Source organism: Cydia splendana, chromosome 15, assembly GCF_910591565.1.
Source record: "Cydia splendana chromosome 15, ilCydSple1.2, whole genome shotgun sequence".
Classification (NCBI taxonomy): domain Eukaryota; kingdom Metazoa; phylum Arthropoda; class Insecta; order Lepidoptera; family Tortricidae; genus Cydia; species Cydia splendana.
Window position 1 is genome coordinate 12455310 of NC_085974.1, and position 13509 is coordinate 12468818.

Below are 13509 nucleotides of genomic sequence, written 5' to 3' on the forward strand. Positions count from 1 at the left end.
GTATTCTGTACCTAGTACTATTATTTATTCTGTGGTTAGACCAAGAAAAGTCTGCAGTGATTTTGATAGCCCACGTTTCTTCAAAAAAAACGTCACTTTTGACACTGACACATCCATATCGTTTCTAGATCAAATAATTGACGTATCTTAAAGTTCGAATCGGGCAGATAGTCATTGCATAATATACCTAACTAGTGACCAGCCCGGGTTAAAAACTTATATACCTAAACCTTCCTCAATTACTCTATTGATAGGTGAAAACCGCATGAAAATCCGTTCAGTAGCCAGACGCGGCAGGGGACTTTGTTTTGTAAAGTGTAGTGATGCATAATTATTTTAAGCATTAAATACTTATGATTGTAATGAATAGGTAGTTACTATAAGGATTCACTGCAGCTTTTTGTTTTTTGGCTTGCATTTACATAAATAAAGATATTCACATACTTACATACAAATATGAACGCCGAAAACAATACACTCTTTTTTTGGGCAGTCGTGTAGAAAACGGTTGAAGTATAAACCTATACTTTCAAATGTAGGATTTTAAACAATGTTAACAATCATTTAATAATTAACGATGATGCGTTTAAAATTAAAACCATCCCTTTGAACAGTTTGAACGCTCTTAAAAACCTATTAGTTCCACACGCGCTTGCTAGATGGCGCCACGCGTCCCATTACGAGCAAAATTCGCTCAAACAAAACTAAGCAATAACTGCAAGTTATTTATTCAGACACAATATTTGTATGAGCCCGTGTAGGTACATTGTGGCGCCCCCTAGGGGATCAATATCAGCAGTTTATGAAGTATGTCGCACGTGCAAACTGCAATATGTTCGTGAGGGGGCAGACGAAAGCCTTTTTATGAATAACTCAGTGATTTATGTAGAAGGCGGCGAATGCCTTCATTTTTTCCCTTAACGTTCCCTTTGACATGTATGGGTTGGTAGAGCATATTATATTTGCTATCTACATATATGTACTATATGCTCAGCGTATTGTAGCGATCCGATATCTTTATATGTTTCAATGGCATCATATACATATTTACCCAATGCTAGATTAGATAATAGAAGCTTTGCGATAACGGAAATTTAGCAGCGCTGGGGGCCGATTTTTGAATTTCTACCGCTCGATTTCGTGTATTTCGTTAAATAATATCTCCACTACTAGGCATTTAAATTCTACTAATAGAATCGAAATCGAGTGGTCAATTCCACTAGATTCCAAATTTCGATCGCTCGTATTTCAAAAATTAGCATTTCGCCGTTTTCCACCGATTTACGAGTGACCAAATCGAGCGATCGAAATTCAACAATCGGCCCCCTGGACCTTAGAGGATATAACCAACGGAGACGCCATGTCTAAAATTTTCGGTACAAAATAGTCTGCCGTTTTTTGCGGGGGAGGGGCACATCAAATGTATAGGTACGTCATGTCAGATAAACGTCAGTCCATACATATGGTTGACAAGTTGTTGACCATTGGCCGCCTATTTTCGACAGAGGGGAACGCCTGTTAATGGCGGCTCCATTGTTAATTACTCCGAGCCCTGGACACTGTTCCTATAGTTGCCACCTTCAATTTTTATTGCAAGCAATAGAGGTAATAAATGGGATGTCCACTAATATTTATATGCATAATATTTGTATAATCTGATTTTAATGTCGATGACACTTGTATACATTGATGTAAGAAACAATCCAATCGCTTGCAAACTACCGTAATACAAATTACTTATTGTAACCCATGCATATTCCGCAAATAAATAATTCATTCATTCATCCAGTTTGGGAACATAAATTCTATGTGCATTATGTAATTCCTAAATAAATTGGCAATTCGTTCTAATACCTTTTTAGGTAATGAAAATATTTAGGTATAGTCGAAATTTTTTAAGCTGACCGTTTAGGATGAGAGCTCATAGTCATAAACGGGCAGCTTAAAAAATTCGACTATATTTACCTAGGCGATTTGATAAAGACACCAAAACATTCAACATAAAGATACATATACATATAAAAGAAACTGCATACAAAACAAGAAGAGCCGACGAGACTGCCTCATTCCCCGCAACTCACGAAATTGCTTATTTTGGCGAAAATTGGAGCCGAAAAACAATTTCTTGGTCTCTCTTAAGTTCGCGTTCACTTTATGTGGGTTTTATGAAAATAAGTGGGAGGCCGCTCATTTCGGGTCGGAGGGGGGGGTTGGGTGCGGCCGGAGGGGGGGTGTTTATGTCGTTTTCATGGCCCGAAGGACCACGGCTGCTGGCATACAGCCAGACGCTGGGAATGTAACACCCTCCTTTGTTTTGAACGCTTTGCGGAGTTTTTATCTTGCGATTCGTTCAGACGTAATTAGGATTCAAATGTGTGCAATGGTCAGCTGACGTTGTAGTAATTAGTTATAGCAACATTAGTAATTATCTCTACCAACTTACCGCCAGTTCCTTTTTCTAAACAGCAAAAAAATGTGGGATCTAACGGCGCTTATTTAGCAAAACTGTAGTCTGTATCTTCAGGTTTTTTTTAAAAAGTTAAAAAAACAATTTGTACATTTTCGGGTGGTTATAACATTTATTGGTAACCAACCAAATACAAATCCGCCTGAATCAGTCACTGCATGAACGACCTGACTTTAACCTACATTATTTGATCATGTAATGTTTACAACTACGCTAAATTACTCGTACTTAAGGAGCTATTTGAGGGTAGATTTTGTTTACTTTTATTTAAATACCTAAAGATACAGAGTATAAACGTAGATAACCTTTCTCTATACGTTTTCAACGCAGAGAGCGGCGTTTTCAGGAGAGATATAAGTCGTAAATGTACTTACGACTGTGGCCAAAGGCAGCCAAGGAAAATATGGTCGCATCGGGCGTTGGGGCAGACCGCGCGACCCGCACTCGCGGTATCTTGAGCCCGCACGAAAATGATGCTCTCATTTTATATCATTACAGAGGTGTGCCTAATTACTCCATAAAATGCACTGTTATCGGGAAAAAAGAACACATTTTCGGCTGTCAATAAACCGATACCTACTGTCAGAAAACTGCAAATTAAAAATCGTCATTGATCCGACAATGGGGTAGATTGTACAGTCAGCAGCAGAAGTTGTTAAGCGGGCGAGGTGTTCAAAATTACCTTGACACGCACTTGTTCCCTTAACAATAAAGTCGCGTCAAGATCATTTAGAACACCTCGCCCGCTTAGCAACTTCTGCTGCTGACTGTATATATATACATATTACATACTCGTACCTACATTTTACTAAAAACGTCACAATTACAAAAAAAGTAAATGAAATGGTCTAATGAAAATCAGTATCAGTGATACTGTCGCCTTTGCTCAGACAATTCTCGTGTTATTGGGTTGGGTTGCGTTATTTTCTTCCGTCTCACCTCACCAATAATATATCAAACGAACGTGACACAGCGTCTAGCTTGGCTATCGCTTAATCATCGCACGTATGTATGTATTACAAAGTGCTATAAAAGAGACGAATGTCGTTTAGACCCGATTGTGGCCAAACTCAGCAAACCGAGCTATGTGAGCGCGTTGGGGTCAGAGTACTCAGGGTAGACCACGCTACCCGCCGCCGCCGCGCTCGCGGTGTGTCTTGTGCCCGCAAATAATGTTATTATTTCATATCATTACTTCAATATGCTTTGTCATACCGTAAAATTACAAAAAAAAAGTTCTCCTTTAACGAATATCGACCGGTAAATTTCTAATAATGTATAATTCCAAGAAACTTATTACAAGCCGAAAGTGACACGTCTTACCGCTAACCTTATTTTCTTAAGACGAAACAGGAGCTGAGTTTTAAATATTTTAGGTAAATATACCCTTCTCGCTAACGGAAGCGGCAACTAAAAGTAGTGCGATAAGGACAAGGCGAAAAATCCTGCGTAAAAATCTCAAAAATCGAGGTTTCGTACTCCTCTGTTTCCTCCTCCAAAACTTAACCAATCGTAACCAAATTTGGAAATCTAAATGATTATGAAATTATCTGTGTCGGACCGTTTTGCTTTTTTGGCTACTTGATATCAGTTTTGAATGCCACGCCTCTCATTGCGGCATAGTCAATTAGGCCATTTTGGCTCTAACACACCTTAAAAAACAAAAATATCAAAAAAAGCAAAACGGTCCGACACAGATATTGACAATATTAATCTGTGTTGAAAAAATCATAGCTCTAGCTTCAAAAACCACGGAAGAAAACGAGGAGTACGTTTGTATGGAGAAATGACCACTCCCGTTGGCTCTTAATTACCTAATATTGTCTTACCCATTCAGAGCTAATCACAACTTCGTTTTGCCTCTACGAGGCATTTTCAATACATATCGGGAAACTCCCGTTATCGGCTACGACGTAGCGCTACCACCGCAGCATAGCGGTGAATGTGTTTTAATCAGATCTGACTGAACTGTGAGTTATTATTGTAATTCTTGTAAGTGTTTAGTGAGCCAAGTAAATAAAATAAAATGTCGAAGGGGCTGAAAAGAAATGAACGCCTCGATAAGCTAGTTCTGTTCGCATGTAAAATTTGTACAAAAAATAATTGCCCAGATCAGAGCATTGTTTCGCACCCCCAAATATTTTTTTTATGAAGACAAAAAAAAAAGAGTATAGGATCGTACTTGGAAGCTGGTAGTCTACCTCTGTTACGGGTGAAGACCAGTCATATACAAGGACAAACGATAAGGAGGAATCAAATTCACAATCTGTTACCTATTACAATTAGAATATACCTCAACATCGATACGTGAAACATTCCGCATGTTGTAGGCTGCGTGATTTGTGACGCGGCTCATTATAAGTACTCGTACCTACTTTAGTTTAGCACCGTTATTAGTGGCTTTTAGCATTTACACCGTGAAATGCAACAGTATTATCGGTTACCAATTGTTCTTACTTAGTTAAATAAATTATGTGTGAGTGTTTTAGCAGCAGTAATATGTGAAATCGTCGTGTTTGCCGACTGGGGGCTGATCGTGGTTTTTGATACGCAGTGTAGATATGAATGAACAAAACAGTTACAGAAGTGGCACACTAAATACTTACAAAGATATTGTGGTATATAGATAGATGTGGTACCTATATTAAGTATACATATATAGTTAAACAAATTCACAGGTAAAATATCTACCTATTTTGAACCACAGATATGCCAGAGTGAAGCAAAATTATAAATGCTTCTAAATATTGGCTGCAAAAACGACTGGTCATCTTATAGGTTATGGACCTATGGAGCTATAGTATAGCCAAAGGTATAATCTTTATATTTTACTAAAACAATCCCTACAACCCTTTCCTCAAGGGGTCACGTAGCTGCGCGCAACCATGTCGCGAGATCATCTCGCACCGGAGCTGTCGGCGGCTGATTTGTGGCGGGGCCCGCGTGCCGACACGACCCAGTCGATTGACACAACAAAACGTTTACTTTCAATTTTAAATCTGTACCTACTTAGTATTTTTTAAACCTTATCTGTCCTTCTAGACATTCAATAAAAATTACAGCCGAAAGTCTGTCTTTAACGTCAATTATAACATACTTTTAAGGGGCCCACTGATTAACAGTCCGCCGTACGGTATCGGCCTGTCAGTTAGAACAAAATTTTGACAGTTCCGAACAACTGACAGGCCGATACCGTCCGGCGGACTGTTAATCAGTGGGCCCCTTTAAGTTCCGCATGTTGGCACTTAAATGAAACCGCGGTAGAAACGTGAAAAACTACTAAACATTTCAGGAGAACCATAATCAAGACGAATTTAATAACTTCTAAATAAGTGTAAGAACACTGAAATCTATATATGTAAATATATATGGCGTATGCTAGGTGGCTAGATTATTTGCCATCTCGAGCTAACAGCTCTCGTAAATTACCTGGCGATTTCATAATTTTCCCAAGGAGTAGGTAGGTACACTCCTTCTGCAATGCGTCAAACTAAACTAGGTCTACGTCTTTGCATAAGAGTTTTCAGTTTTTATGACGTAAATATCAGCTGTTTACTAATTTCAATATCTTTGCAGGTAAATCCTTCAGTCTGACAATAATGCTTGCTACGTCACCGCCCCAAGTGGTGACGTATCAGAAAGCCATCAAGGTGACGGTGGACGGGCCGCGCGAGCCGCGCTCCAAGACCCGCCATCACGGCTTCCATCCCTTCCACTTCGGGCCGCGGTTTGCGCCGGACCCTCTGATGGGATCACTACCGTTCAAACTATCAGGTACCTATATTTATCTCCTTTTCTTATTGATGATACTGACCATGACGTCATTACAACTGTACAGTCAGCATCCAATAGATAGTGACGGACAAAGTGTCCAAATATATCGGAACACATCTTGGTTTGTATCTCCCGCCATATTGACTTATATCTCTTCCTTTTTGGCGCCTGGTTCGCGGCACCACAACTTCAGAAAGCCAATCATTTAATTGCCTAATTCTGAGCAAAGTGCTTGGTTCTCACATCAACGTTCAAAGAGAATTGACTGACATAAAAAGACAGTGCTTGTAACAGCTACGATCTTAAGCCGTTAAGCCGTACCGTATCGGTGAAGTCTAACACGCTGCAGTAACATAGTGGATCTTATTTCATTGCAGTAAGGTTTAATTTTAGTTATGATACACACGTAACTACTGAGGTGCGAATAGGTGTGCAGCGTTGCAGGCGTTACGTTAGAGTCTTCGTGTAACGATATCTGGCGCGAAGTTAGTCACGGAGACGGCTCCCCGTTGCGTCGCTTAGGAAATGATGAACAAGTCTTAAGCTACTAGCGGATTTTTTTAAAAGTTGATAACTGTTGTAAAACTTGAAGGCTCTTCCCACTAGTTCCATGGAACATTGGTTAATCAAACAGCTCAAAATATAAATATGGTAAGTTAATTTAACCATTCAGTTCATACTAGTCTACAAGACAAAAATAATAGAGTGAAATTGTCGGGAGAAGAGACAATATGGTTATAGGATACTCACGCATTAAATCACAACTGTATGTAGCCCCCATTTTTTGGTTCGTATAACCGTGGAAGAGGTTAAAAACCCAAGGATTCTTAGAATGAGTCCGCTAGATAAAAGTACTTAATCATACAGTAACCAAATCGGTTTTGTACGAATAGCGATTGAGAATAAGCTGTCGGGGAAGACACCAACAGCTTTATGCTTCGATTGTCCTTTTGTGCATATGACAACGGCCAGGAAAGTCGAAATTAAAGTTTGGAAGTAATAAACAAAAATGCACGCCAGGAACGTTGGTGTTGTATGCTGTATGCATGGAGGTTATCCGTCTTGAATATTTATTATTTACTAGTTTCTGCCGCTAACGCATATTCCTTAGACCATCGCAATCGTAGGTCGAGGCAGGGTCGACGTTTCTATCCGGCAGATATTAAATTGTCACCGTGGACCTTTGTCAGTCCGCGGCGTCCGACGCCTCAAAAGGGATTTAATTTGCTCCAGAAGTTTTGCGAAACAATTAATTATCAATTTGGAACCCTTCTTTTGACACCAGACTGCCTCATTATTTTACCTTTGTTAAGTTTTGTTATAGAGCTATACCTATAAATAGATAGGGTCCAATTGGACGGAGGCTTTTCTGTGGTTGGATATTGTCACCTAGATACTAGGTATTGTAGTACATACTAGTTATAGCTAATGAAGACATATTATTACACAGAAAAACAAAAGTTGTCTTCGATATCAAAGTTAAAATCGTTCAATATTAACTAAGTTATGGCCGGTTCCATTAGATGCCAGTTGGTTCCCCGCAATTTTTGGGAATACAGAAGACAAGTTAAAATTTAAAACCCCATTTTTACGTAGGTAAGTAGGTACGCTTAAGCTTACGTACTTAGGTCTCTTATTGTTTTACCCCTGAACTCTTTATATGTTGATACCAAGAGAAGAGAAGGCTAAACTACAGATTAATCTACACGTATAGTTGCTAGCCAGAAATCCCTGGCAAATTAATCGGCGTAATAAGTGGCGACGCGCGTAGGGCGTCGCTAGGCACCTGGTTTTTCGCTTGCAAGCGGATTCTCGTATTACCTACCTACATTTAGGTAGCATAGGGTGTTAAATTTCAATAAGTGCCTATGACATTGTAAAGCTTTCATTATACTTGTACAGGTATGGTATAACACACTGAAAGGCGATGAAAACCTTATTCAAATTTAAGCTGCCGTGAGACATACTAACATTAAACTAATTTTACGGTTTAAATTCACGTGTATTTAGTCACTCGCGCGACATGTTTCGGAGAGCCTAGGTCTCCTTTCTCAAACACTAACACTATTAGTTTAAACTTTAAACCTAGTTTGATTAAAACCTTATTAATCTTAATTTTAATATTACAGTGTCTCACCTTACTAAAAATCCAGCCACATATAAGTTTCTGAAAGAAAACCTCATTACAATTCCATTATCTATTCTCTCCTTTATCTTTATGAAACGAAATATCCACCTGTCCATAAGCATTGGTCTTAAGCTGTACCCACACAAACCATAGGTAGTCAAACTGCCTTTGTATTGCGCAGAGGCGAGGCAAACCTCGTTAAGGCGGGTGTCAAAGGGCCCTAACCTAATTACACACCTCGCGCTCCTGCGCCCAAGATCCTGCCGGAATTAATGCATGCTAATATACTTTAGCTTTTAAGCTGGACGTATATTGAGTTTGGAATAAGTTTTGTTTCGAAGGGTTTCGGCGAAGCGATAATTCTGTTTGGAAGTTGGAAAGAAGTATTTACTTCATGAGATACGTAGTGGAATGTGTTGTTTGAATTAAGTTTATTTTGCAAACCTAACCCCTTTTCATTTGCACAAATAATGATGGTCTTACAAGAAAAAAAACATATACTTAGTTAAAATAGTTAAAGCCAGTTGATTCATTTGAAGACGCGTCACTTAGCGTGTATTTCAAATGTTAGTGATACATATATACCTACAAGGTATATATGTATACTTGTATTAGGGGTGGATATGTAGGTCATACTGAACAACTATTACTATGGGGCCAACCCCGAAATAGCGAAAATCTGCCGTCTCATACTCATTTTAGTGAATAATATGTCAATGTTTTCTATGGAACAGAACCATATATTCACCCCTCAGCGTATGGTCAAACATAACAATTACACCCTGTATGTATCTATGTGACAGATAATTATAAAAAAAAACTAAACGGGAGTGCTAAAATAATTGACCCATTTGGAACGATAAGCACTTCTTAATCCTAATCTCACTAATCTGACTTAAGGTGTTATTAAATTAGTAATTAATTACTGCCACTGACCTATTTTGTGTAACTACAAATGGATTTTAATCAGGTCACATTCTATAGCGTATATCTGTAAACATCTCCCATCAACTACGAACAAACAAGCTACAAGTAGCTTCCTCCGAGTCTTCTTTCAACGCTCTCATTCGCTTTGTTCCTCAGAAACAATTTAGCCCACTTCAATATGTAAATTCCCAAGCACCGTCTCTGCCCTCTTAACTGTAGTAACCCCGTAATTATAAACAGGTCGTATGTGCTGTACCATGCTTACATCTTGAACTGTCAACTTGTACACCTTATTGCAATGCAATAAAGTCCATCCATGGTTAGTTAAAGAGTGTTGGTAGTACAGTTGTAGCGCTCACTTACGCCGTTTGAGCGTGGAGCAGTATTGAAGTACCAATAACCCCGCGAAATCATGATAAATTATCCACATTCGCGTGGCAACTTCAACAGGGAAAGGTGTGGATGAGGCATCATAATTGCTTTGCTAATTGCCGAGCACTTCAATTGAAATGGTTGAAGTAAATTCCTTCTGTTAAAATTGTTGAACCCTAAATTTTTTCCGGTGTCTCATAACTAAACTCAAGATGTTTTTCATACTTTATTAGGATAGTGTTAGGGGGTGAAGGGTATATTAATAAATATAAAGGTGTCCCACGGAAAGGAAATGGCGGGACGACTTGGACACATTCTATCCCAAATGGTGGGAAAATGCCGATGACAGCTGGAGTGGGGCACCAAAGTAAGCTAACTAAAAAATAAAGGTGTCTGTAAATTAACAAACGTTGCTTAACTTGTCTGACGTTAGACTAACTTTTACGAAGAAAAGTCTAGGAAAAGTTTTTTTACTACCTACTAAACATAATGTATTGAATTTAATTACGAATTTGAGTACCTACCTAAAGCATATCCTGGATCAGTAGGTATCAAGCTACCCTCAAAAAACAAAATTTAAACAATTACTTGAAATAATAAACCCAGCTGAATTACAGGACCTGTCACCTCAAAATTACCTTAATTACCAATTTATACCCGAATTAATGCACGTCACTCAGCACGCCGCGGTACGTTTCTTCCACGCGGCCGTGTGAGCACCACTTTAAGTCGCAGCTCGCATTATTAATGAGGGAGCCTTAGAGAAAATTAAATATAGCATTAGGCCCGGAAGCCCCGGATCGTGGGGAGGGGGGAAGAAAGGTTAGGGGGTTAACCCTTCCGCCGCCCGCTCGCGACAATGCGGGTGCATAATTACGCATTTGTAAATTTTAAATGTCCCACCCACCTCATACAGCCTTTTGTATGGCGTGATTCGAGCTTTTACTGCGCATTCGAATAAATTCGAGATGATGACGCGGGCCCCATTAACTGGTAATGCGCGTAATTTTCATAAGTCTACATGCACAGTAAAGGCACATGTATGTGTGTGTAAAGGTGTGTAGTAATCCATTAATCCTTTCAAACACATACGTTGTCGTTAATTTAAATCTTGTATTGTATGAACGCATGGAAATCCGTTTTAATGATGTTGTACATAGGCATGTCATACGAATTTCCCATTCATACATAACTATGTATGAATGGGAAATCCGTATGACATAGGGTAATGTGCCCTAATATCGGCCACCTACGCGTTTTTATGACTTTAACCTCTAATATCCTCTTGAGAGGAGGCCTGTGCCCAGCAGTGGGACGTATATAGGCTGGTGTATTATTATAACCTCTAATAATGTCGTTATCTGTCGTACCAAAACCAAGTACTACAAAACAAACTGCCGTAGTTGTAGCCGGCTACATTAGGTACCTACGCATGTAGCGAAAATTGTCCGTAGGTATGTGGCTTGACGGCAACATATTTTTTGTGATATATTTTTTATGATAAGCGTTTAAAGCGTTGTGTATACAGAAAACAGTGCAATTAATTTCTCCCTATAAATGTCGCGTTTTATAAAGTTCAGTTCAATATTATGGATTTACGGCTGGATTAAGTTAATTATAGTCAAGCGAAATTGCACAAAACGAATGAACCCTTCCATAAACATCACTATTTCGTTAGACGTTTATAAATGCATCTGGGGACGCAAACTCTTTACTTAAAGAGGATTAGCATTTTAGATACTACTATTTAGATAACGTGGACGGTGAAAGTGTTAGACAAAAGCTTATAAAAATAAACAACCATAGTTAAGCAAAATATCAAGTCAACCTTCACTTTCCCTTGTTCAAAACCAAAGGTTAATTAAGCAAAACAAAAAGGGGTTAAACAAAATCAATAGACACAAATTCATTAAGCGCTAAGTAGATTGAAATCCAACATGGCTGCCAAAGATGGCGGCGGGCGGGTTAAGGCGCGTTGACAAAGCGTGGTCGTTAGTTCGCGAGCCCTCTTATTAACCTTATGATGTACGGGGGATATCCGTCTTGTTAACCCATGCTGTGACGTAGCCGGCACTGACGCTGAACAAATCAGTGTGTTGTGATTGGTAAGCGTTGTTAGCATGCTTGAACGTTTTTATTTATGTCAAGAAATACGAGTAACTGGGTCATATCTACAAAATATGGAGACTCAAAAGCTGTACAAATCTCTTGGCCACTAAAGGATGTCTCACACTAGACTTTGCCGGGCCCTTGCCGATGTGTCCGACACGTCATTTTCCATGACGGCTGATTGGTGATCACGTGGTGCTTTCCTTAGAAAACGAAGCGCCGGAAGCCTCGGCCCGAACCCGGCCCGGTCTAGCGTGACTCATCCTTAAAGCTGACGACTGAAGTGAGCAGGCTTTTTATAATGTATAATGGTTTTAACGTTTATAGCTTTGCATCATTCGTCAAGAGTAAAGCATGTCTTAACTATTTACTGCAATATCTAAACGTAACATTTAAGGTAGTTTTGGTCTGCCGTAATTCTAACGATAATCCGTTATATCCGCTGGCTATAAATGAACTGAGCATAAAACTGGCAAAAATAAATAAAGCACGGTTAGAGTTGTAGCTTTGGTATTTGAAGCAAGGCAAGGTAAACAAGCAGCACTCGAGTCTGAACTTTATTATAATTTATTTTTATATTTTTTAAAAAATTGAATAAACAAACAAATTACAGTCTAAAAAGTTAATACAAGACCCATCGTAGGCAAAACCTTGAGGAGGTTTGTGTGCCGATTATTATCTCCTCGTTCGTGAAAATAAAGAAAAACAATATATTCTATATCTTATCGTACGTATGATTCTTAGTATACATAGCTTGTGTCGTTAGTTTTTAATAATAACATTTTAATAACTTTTTATATGTTTACCATTTAAATATTTTAAATAGTTAACACATAAACATCTTCTAGCAGGTCATTTAATATTTTAGGTAATATATATGTATGTACTTAATAAAATGCGTGGTTGATTTATTTTCATCTATTTTAATAATTATGAAGTTACATCACTTCGTAATCGGGAATAAATAAGTCTCGTAGTTGCTTAGAACAGTCCGTTGTATACATAGCTTTTGCTATTATGTCGGACTGTTCCCCTGAATGATTACTTTCAATTTATAATCGGCAAGGGTTTCCGTTGCCGATGCCGATTCAAACTGCTGTCGAGGCGCATGTGCCTATCATTTCTCATAAGTTTCCGCCATTACTCCAACCACCGACTTTGAAATGAATGTTGTAATTGCCACGCGTGACGCCCCACAACTTTACGAAAATTAATTAAACTTATAAACTTATGCTCAGTAATAATTAAATGTTAACACTTTAGCAACTAGCGCGCTCGAGCCCTGACTCGTCTTTTGAGAGTAAATATTTGCTAAACATTTTAAACTTAGCTTTGCATGATAGTATACACCGGTTTTCATTAAGCTACGATTAATATGTAGATATTGTTTTACAACTTGGATACCTTTTCAAGCCGTGCAAAGGGAAGCGAAATCGCTAGCGCGTTAGCACTTCAATGATGTTCGAAGAAATGTAAAATAATTACTCGAAAGTGCTTCCAACCCTTTCTCTAATCACCGCGAGGGTTCGGAGAGCCGTTAAAAAATTCCTCCCTAATCTGGGACATCGGAATCACACTAAAAACGTAAATACTTTTATCCCTGTAATCCCGGTCTTCTTCGCGGATTAGCGCTGTAGCGGGGAAAGAAAAATGCAAGACGCAATCTAGCAAATGGCATTAAAATGTTTGGGTTCAACCCTCTCGCGGCGGCGCGATTTTTCAAAGTCGGAAA

At 38.8% G+C, this 13509-nt stretch overlaps 1 protein-coding gene across 1 annotated transcript in view; it reads left to right on the top strand.

The window, feature by feature from the left end:
* Positions 1 to 13509, top strand: part of LOC134797662 (runt-related transcription factor 1-like) — a 45474-nt gene that overhangs the window by 24627 nt on the left and 7338 nt on the right. Inside the window, exon 4 of the mRNA XM_063770005.1 lies at positions 6044 to 6241. Coding sequence (XP_063626075.1) covers positions 6044 to 6241 — 198 coding nt within the window. The remainder of the gene's footprint in view (positions 1 to 6043; positions 6242 to 13509) is intronic.